This window comes from Megalobrama amblycephala, linkage group LG13, assembly GCF_018812025.1.
Source record: "Megalobrama amblycephala isolate DHTTF-2021 linkage group LG13, ASM1881202v1, whole genome shotgun sequence".
Classification (NCBI taxonomy): Eukaryota; Metazoa; Chordata; class Actinopteri; order Cypriniformes; family Xenocyprididae; genus Megalobrama; species Megalobrama amblycephala.
Genome location: NC_063056.1, coordinates 13,919,904 through 13,928,053, shown reverse-complemented (window position 1 = coordinate 13,928,053; position 8,150 = coordinate 13,919,904). Strand labels below are relative to the sequence as shown.

The 8,150-nt window shown below is 35.7% G+C and overlaps 1 protein-coding gene across 1 annotated transcript; it reads right to left on the bottom strand.

Annotated features, from left to right (window-relative positions):
* Positions 1 to 4,554: 4,554 nt before the first annotated feature.
* Positions 4,555 to 7,043, bottom strand: zgc:174935 (uncharacterized protein LOC796019 homolog). The gene is made up of 4 exons (XM_048153297.1): positions 6,422 to 7,043; positions 6,185 to 6,239; positions 5,706 to 5,820; positions 4,555 to 5,430 (listed from the first exon to the last, which is right to left on the bottom strand). Exons 1-4 carry the CDS (start codon positions 6,716 to 6,718, stop codon positions 5,292 to 5,294), a joined length of 606 nt encoding a protein of 201 aa, XP_048009254.1. The 5' UTR covers positions 6,719 to 7,043; the 3' UTR covers positions 4,555 to 5,291.
* Between the last annotated feature and the right edge of the window lie 1,107 nt (positions 7,044 to 8,150).

Below are 8,150 nucleotides of genomic sequence, written 5' to 3'. Positions count from 1 at the left end.
ACATAAAGTATATTTGTGTAATTGAGTTAATTATTTTAGGTTTGCATAAAATTCTGAAATTGCATTTCACTGTTTTTATTAATTTTGAGGAATACTGAATGTTTTTGTGCAAGTGAGATGATGCATAAACAAAGACTATAGAATAACACAAGACGTGTCACTTGTATTGTTTTGAATGGGAGAAAGTGTAACGCGCAATATGGCGGAATAAGTCCCGCCTTCTAAATAAGAGCCAATTGGCGACTGGTAAAGTCATCGCGTCACTTCAGCGGCCGTTAGAATCACCGGTTTCTATAGTAAAAGTCAGACGCGCGCCTCCAAAGAGACGCGCATTTAGGTTTGCGCATGCGCATTAGCTTGATCCAGCCTGAAAAATACAGTTTTTTTGTCATGATTCGAGCGTTTAGAAACTAAATTTATGAGCCGGTTGTTGTCAGATTTCATTGGTGATTTCAAATATGAAATTTAATCGTAAGGTTGGTGAAAAGTTTTGGAGAATTTGATGTTTCCCCATTCAAAGAGATAGGAGCTGCATGATGCCCAGGATGCCCGAGAGGCGTTTCAAAGATGGCCGCCGAGTGAAATGACTTGTCTTAAAGGGACTTTAGCATAAATGCATGTTCACATTTAGTCTAGAACTACAATAACCATCATGTTCACACAGCGCACACACTTTATTTCTCTCAACATGAGGACAGGAGAGCAGTCAATAAATGATTTGAAAAAGTTAGATATTTTGTTGTAAATTGAAAAAGTAATGCGCTACTACTAGTTACTTTAAAAAGTAATCTGATTATGTAACTCAAGTTACTTGTAATCCATTACCTCCAACATTGGGTAGGATGACATTCATTTATTTCACTTCAGACCTAAAGTGAGGCATAGGGGTTTACATCAAAAACCCTGCTTGTCTTTTTGCTTGTGTACTATTGGTCACAGAGAAAATCTGTTGTAAAACAAGAGATGTAAGACTTAATTTAGTGTCCAGTCTATTTGTGTTTGACTTATTATAATTAAATATCCCCAAAATGGTCACTCAAGCCACTTTTGTTGACCCGACCTTGAAAATTGAGCATTAAATGTCCTTTCCACCCTAATGTGACATCCATTTGCATTGTCGCTAAGAGAACTTCTGAAGGTCATAACCAAATGGAGTCCACTTCTCACTACAAACCTCTCAAGAATCCATCTGTTCAGTTCTCATGATCAGCTGATGCAAAATATCTGAGTAATTTTTTTGATCAGAAGTCTAATAAATAAAAAGCCAAATGATTCTGTTGTTAATGTGTTTGATAAAGAGCTGGTTGTTGGAATTTTATGTCACATTTTACAGTTTATTTGTGCACAGACTTCTAAAATGATATTATATTTTTATATATTTAAAGAAGAAATTTAAAATATCTTATTTTTCATTATCAAAATCACTTTACCATTGAAAAATTATTTTGTATTTCATACCAAGAAAATGCATAATTATTTGAGTCTTATGTAATAACACAAAAGACTCAAACAACAACTTAACAATATAACTACAATTTAAACACTTTTTTTATTTAAATTTAAACACTCGTTACACACACACACACACACACACACACACGCACACACAATCAGCTTCTAGAATTTCTGGTTTGGAATAAAATCTGATGTACTAGAAACAAAGGACAGAAAAAAGTTCAATTATAAATTATAAACAAAATTATACAATTTTAAATGATAGATTTTCCCTCCTTTGATAATCTCCATAGGTACTAGATATTATTATTAAATTATTGGTATTTAGAACAATGGAAATAGACCAGTGCAATATACAACACAATGTCTACTAAATTTTGCATTTTATTTTTACTTTACTTTGAGACGCCACAAAAAAATCATTATACAAAATACTGTATACTATCACGTCTTTTTTGTTATTCCATGTCATCATATCTTGTCTGAAATTAATGAACAAAAAATATCACTGTCTATAAAAAAAAAATTGTTACTATCTGTTCTACTTTGGTTGATTAATATGCCTGTACTGATATCTGGAAGCATGTAAATTTCCTGTTGCTGAAGCTAGAACAGTTATTTTCTACATTGCTTAAATTTAACATCAAACACATTATTGGGTTACATAAGATGAGCCCAAAATAATATAGTTTCATCAGAGAATCAGAAATGAAGCAGATGTTATCAGCTTTCTGCCCCTCCCTCTGAGTCCCGCTGTACACAATGACCTTCTGAAAGAGATGGGGCGGAAGAGAGACACTAATTGCTTCCCCTAATTGTGAGCCTGCGGGGTAATAGAAAAAGAAAACAGGGAGAGAGAAAGAGAAACAAAAAAGAGAGGGGAGGGGAGGTACGCACACAATGGGAACAGATACTAAGCCAATTAAGTTCACATATGGTCAGTTCTGATGTAGTGTGATTTACCATAGACAATTAGGGATAAAAAAGAGGAAGGCTTACTCATTACTTTTAATATATCAAAACCTATCAACTGAAAATGGCATTGCATATCACTATTCACTTATTTTAAATAAAATCTAACTTACAATGGAAGTGAATGGGGCCAATTCATAAAAGTTACAATACTCACTGTTTCAATAGCCACAAGACACGCCTTTTCTGCGTCAAGTTATATACAATTTTAATTTATAAGTTATGACTAAAATAACTATGGATCTATAAGACCGAATGATGACTGTCACCATGGTCTTACCTTAAATGATGCCATTCTGCTGCCTTTCCTTGAGACCTAATGTTAAAGCTGCAGTCCGTAACTTGTTTTGGTTAAAAATTGTCCATAATAAATTTTTGAGCAAGTACATAACCGGCCAGTGTTTAAAACGATATCCTTACCTTAGCCCGATTCACAACGGTAAACTTGTAATAATGTTTTCTAATTTGTGTGGTACTGGTAGGTTTCTGCAGGAAATTCGAGCATGTCGCCGTTCATCTTTGCGTCATTACGTCACGTCTGTTTACATAAAGAAGGAGTCCCAGCTAGTAGGTTATATCATGTGAGGATGCTGCAGTCGGCGGATCATGTATAGCCTTGTCTCACAGCAGCTGCAATAATTAAACTTACCATTTTGATGGTGGATTGTATGGTATGACAAATTAACATTAGAGATTAGACTGTACAGAAATTGAAACCTATACAGGTAACGCTAATACACACTAAATACATGTAGTCATGCAATGCTGATGCTAACATTAACAATTTGAGAACAAAGTGTAACAGTACTAATAATTTGCACAGTTTGATGTGATATGAGCTAAGCAATCGTTAGATTTAATCACCATTGGTAGCGTGATTTAATGTAATGTGATTTTTTTCTCAGTTGGTCAGAACAAAATTTGTTACTTAGTTGTTCAGTACATTTTCCGGTGAAAATTCTTATTTTGGTCATACTTCCAGGACTACAGTCTATCTTTCCGAGCCACACATTCTCCTCAAAACATTAGATTCATCTGCGTAGAGGAACCGTGCCGATGAACAACGCACGTAAAGATGATAATTCCACAAATAACTGCAATTGCAGGTTTCAAACAGAGATGGCAGCAAAGAGGCAAAACTTATGGACTGCAGCTTTAAGTGGTTGGTTCCCTATATAACATCCGAGTGAAACGAACACATCCTCTTGTCAGGAACGCCTCAGTTCATCCCGAGTGACAAGAGATGAGATATCGTCTAAACGATAGTAGACGAGGAATAAGGGTCTTATCTAGAGAAACGATCGGTCATTTTCGAAAAAAATGTAAATGTATATACTTTATATAAATAAATGATCGCCTTCCAAGTGCTTTCGCCAAAACCGCACTTTCGTATTCTTTAAAAAGCTTACGCTGTGTGTCCTACACCTTCCCTATTCTACTTATGGATATAAAAAATGGAACTGGCGCTGCGTTTGTTCCGTAAGTAGAACAGGGAAGGTGTAGGACACACAGCGTAAGCTTTTTAAAGAATATGAAAGTGCGGTTTTGGCAAAAGCACTTGGAAGGCGATCATTTATTTATATAAAGCATATACATTTACATTTTTTTCAAAAATGACCGATTGTTTCTCTAGATAAGACCCTTATTCCTAGTCTGGTATCGTTTAAAGCCCTTTGAAGCTGCACTGAAACTGTAATTTTGACCTTCAACACTGAATTCCACTATAAGGAGAATAATCCTGGAATGTTTTCCTCAAAAACCTTCATTTCTTTTCGACTGAAGAAAGAAAGACATGAACATCTTGGATGACATGGGGGTGAGTAAATTATCAGGAACATTTTATTTGAAAGTGGACTAATCCTTTAAGCTTAACTTCTACTGATCCTGAATATTCCTTTAAAACTTAATTAAAATGACAACTGTATTACTGCCAAGGATTTGTCAGAAGGTGGTGCTGTATATTATGTTTTGTCTCAAACTGCATGTCACCTGAAAAACCTATTGTAGCATTACTTTACATACACATCAAACTGGTTAAACAAGATTAAGAGTAGATTACAATTACTTATTAAATGATTTAAATAACAGTAAACATCCACTTACTGGAAGAATACATAAAAAGAAATCTCCAACCAAACTCTGCTTTTATTTGTACATCAAACATCACAATATTTCAGCATAAAACCAAAACTTATAACAAAGGACACTGAAGAGCAACTCATAACTGCTCCACTGAAGGCTCTGATTGGGTAAGCTCGTTGTTGTCAGGACTACATAAAGATAGTAACTGAGGTAACAGAGTGAGGATAATTAGGAGCGACAGTAAGAGGGTCAGAGCTTTCCCATTGGTCGATACAAGCGGGCATGTATGCTTGAGCCTGAGGGAGGGTCATAATGACATAATGACAAAAAAAAAAAAAAAAAAAAGAAATATTAAAAAGACAAACACACCCAGAAAGTAAAGAAACAATTAAATGAAAAACAAAAGAAACAAAAATTAAATGAAAAAAAAAATTCATAACTTAATTGTAGGTAAAGTGAACAACAAAATGCAACTGATAAAGCAGACACGCAGCTCAATACACCTGCATCATCCCATATTCCTTATAAACCAATTTATTTTTGAGAAAACAGAGCAGGAACATGGCAGACCTTGTGATATTGTCAGTCAAACTTCAAACCCATAGTTGAGAAAGTCTGTGTCTGTCATTTCAAGGATGCCTGTGGAATGTTGGAGATCAACCCAAGCAAGACGTTCAGGTTTAGCTAATCTTCAGTTCAGCTGTGGACGCTGACATGGTATTGTTCTCCGTCTCCCTAACACACACATACTCAATCCACTTGGTTTTCCATCACACCGCATTTTATTTTGGCTGTTCGGCATTTGGCGCTTCAGCCTTTTTTTCCTCAGGTTTCGGTTGTTCAGCTTTGGCTTCAACTGCTACTGGCTCTTTGGGCTTTGCCTCTGGCTTTTGTGGCTCGTCAATTATGTTACACAGTTTCCTTGGAGAAGTAAAGGAGTATTGTTAAGCAATGTTAATACACAGCAGAAATGAATTTCCTACTTAAATTAATTTTAAGTTTTAAACCATTTTAAAAGTTTAAATAAGTAACAATGTAAAATCCTCATTTAAAGGCTTCAGGTTCATATGAACATTCTGAACTGAGCACAGAATGATTGACCAATCAACAAGTTCAACTAACTTCACACATTATCTGACAGTATAAATGAGATTGGAGATCTATAACAAATTATTCTGTTACACAAATTCACTCACTTTCCTTCGTCGGAGGTCTTGTCGATGTACTTGCAGAGTGTGCTCTGCTGCTCTAATTGTTTTTTAAGAGTAGCAACCTCGGTTTCCCATTGGGACTTTTCCTTGACCAACTCATCTAAGAATGGAAAAATGGAAAAATATATATATATAACATTGCTTTCCATGTACAAGCAGGTCCAAGCACAGCAAACAATGATAACAATGACAATTATGTAGGCTGTTGACGTCAATTGTGCAATTTCAATACTCAACGACTAACAATATGTATCATTATTTAGCTGGCATTTGTCCAAACACGACTGACTTGCATTTGTTGCCGCAGGGGGGCAGTATTGCCATGGGCTTTACAATAGTAGTTAATCTGAGATACAACGTAAGGTGAATATAAATAGCTGTTTTCTACTCCATCTTAGCTACTTTTGGTCAATTTTTAATACATTTCCACACTGTATTCCTTTTCAAACTTAAAATAAACTCACCCTGGATGTGTTTCTTCTCTGTATCTGAAGCAGCAATTTCATCTGTGAATCGTTTCTGGAGAAGAAAAAATTAAACCGGTTAAAATAAACCCTATGTGTCACTTAGGCCTACAGCTGAGACATTGCAGTTACAATGGCTGGACAGTAAAGTACACCGGTAATACAATGAAGCATTTAAATAAGGTCTGAGATGGATTAATTGTTAAGAGCATATGAAAATAAAACATCACAACTCACCTTGTCTCCTTTACAGGTAGCAGCGTCACTCTTTTTCTGCTCTACTACGATCTTAACTTCGGACACGTCTTTGGTTAGAGTATCCACCTCTTTCTTGGTATTTTCTATCTGTGTGTTGGACTGGATCAGCTGATCTTGGTATTCTCCCAGAACATCTCTAGTCACTCTGAATTTAATATCTAAAAATGAAGCCTGTTTATTCAGTTGCAGTTCCTGCTTCCGTCTGGTATGGATGTAGCCAGCGATGCCCAGACTACACACCAAGACAAAACCCAAGAGCAGGGCAGGAAACTTCATGATGGAGGACTCGGACCGGATTCAGATCCTGTCTCTCTCTCGTGTGCAGGTGTACAGATGATCAGAGTTACCTGTCGCAGATACAAACCCCTCCCACACGACGAAGGCTAGGGCATTATGTTGAAGAGCAACCGCTGTGTGTTCTCGGTGATATTAACAGAGGTCGATGTTAAAATTTGCAAATTAAAACAATATCCTCAAATAGCTTCCTGCCTGGTTTGATTTTTTTTTTTTTTTTTTTTTTTTTTCCCTTTTCACCTGAGCAGCACTTGAAAGGAGTGGAGACGACGCTACACCTGTGACACCTGTGAAAAACCACGCCCACCCCACGAACGCATTGGCGTACAGACAAAAAGCACGACGTAAGACGTTACGCTTGATGGAAAGTCCGAGTCATCTCTCCGAATCGGTTCTTTCGAACAGTTCGTTTCAAGGACTGGTTAAACTGATTCAGCAATTATTTTACCTCATGACTACAAAAGCCACATGTTGCAGCCACGTTTTGCTGATTTTCTTTTTATGTTTTTCTCGATTTTTTTTTTTAGTAGCCTATCTCATGTTTAGGTCAGCTGTGATTCAGCTCACAAAACGTAGGGCTATATAAAATCATTTAAACCTATAGCATATGCATTTATCCTAAACATCTAAAATAATGTAATGTAGCTACATCTCTTAGCTAAAAAAAAGATTTTAGACACTAAAAAAATGTATAAGACAAAACACATAGCTAGCTAGCTAGGCTAGATATCAACATACTTTCCCAATAAGTTAATTAATCACTTATTTTCTATTACAGGTGTTACATAACTACCCCTAGGGGTGGGGAGCCAGTAACAAAATAAGAAAATAAATAAAAAAACAACTAAAGGAAAAAAAAAGTCTTGGAGAGAGAACCGGGGCAATCCAACCTCCCGTCCCAGAATCAACACAAACACCAGTTCAAATTAGTTCTTTTTTTTAATTGAACGTTTTTTTCTGAAATATTATGTTTAAACATGCAAATGAGGCATTATCTAATTAAATATGCCCAAATTTGCCTAAATTTCCAAAATAGAAATCTGAGCATTGGATATAAAGCCGGTTCAAAATTGTGTTTTATTTTGTTGACATATTAGAGTTATAGGTTTTTACCAAAGGGGATTTAGGATAGGTTACCTCCTTTTTTCACTCCATTAAAAAAATCGCCATGTTTTAGGAATAAATGTTATGAACAATTCCATCTGTAAAAACTTTCAGAACACAAATAAGAAAAACAATGGTTTTGGCCTGTATGTCTTGTATGCCTTAATGGAACAAACTTTTGTATATGTGTTCATAAAACTCTCATTTAAGTGGTATAGACCTATATTCTATACGTTTATTTAACATTCTGTTAACTTCATTCAAGCCCTCGGTTCATGAATCGGACACATTCGAGTCCGACAGAAATGAT

Coding starts and splice junctions, on each gene's coding strand:
- zgc:174935 (XM_048153297.1), bottom strand. CDS start 6,718: ATGAAGTTTCCTGCCCTGCTCTTGGGTTTTGTCTTGGTGTGTAGTCTG. Junction 5,821..6,184: donor AGAGAAGAAACACATCCAGG/GTGAGTTTATTT, acceptor TTCCATTCTTAG/ATGAGTTGGTCAAGGAAAAG. Junction 5,431..5,705: donor AAGACCTCCGACGAAGGAAA/GTGAGTGAATTT, acceptor TACTTCTCCAAG/GAAACTGTGTAACATAATTG.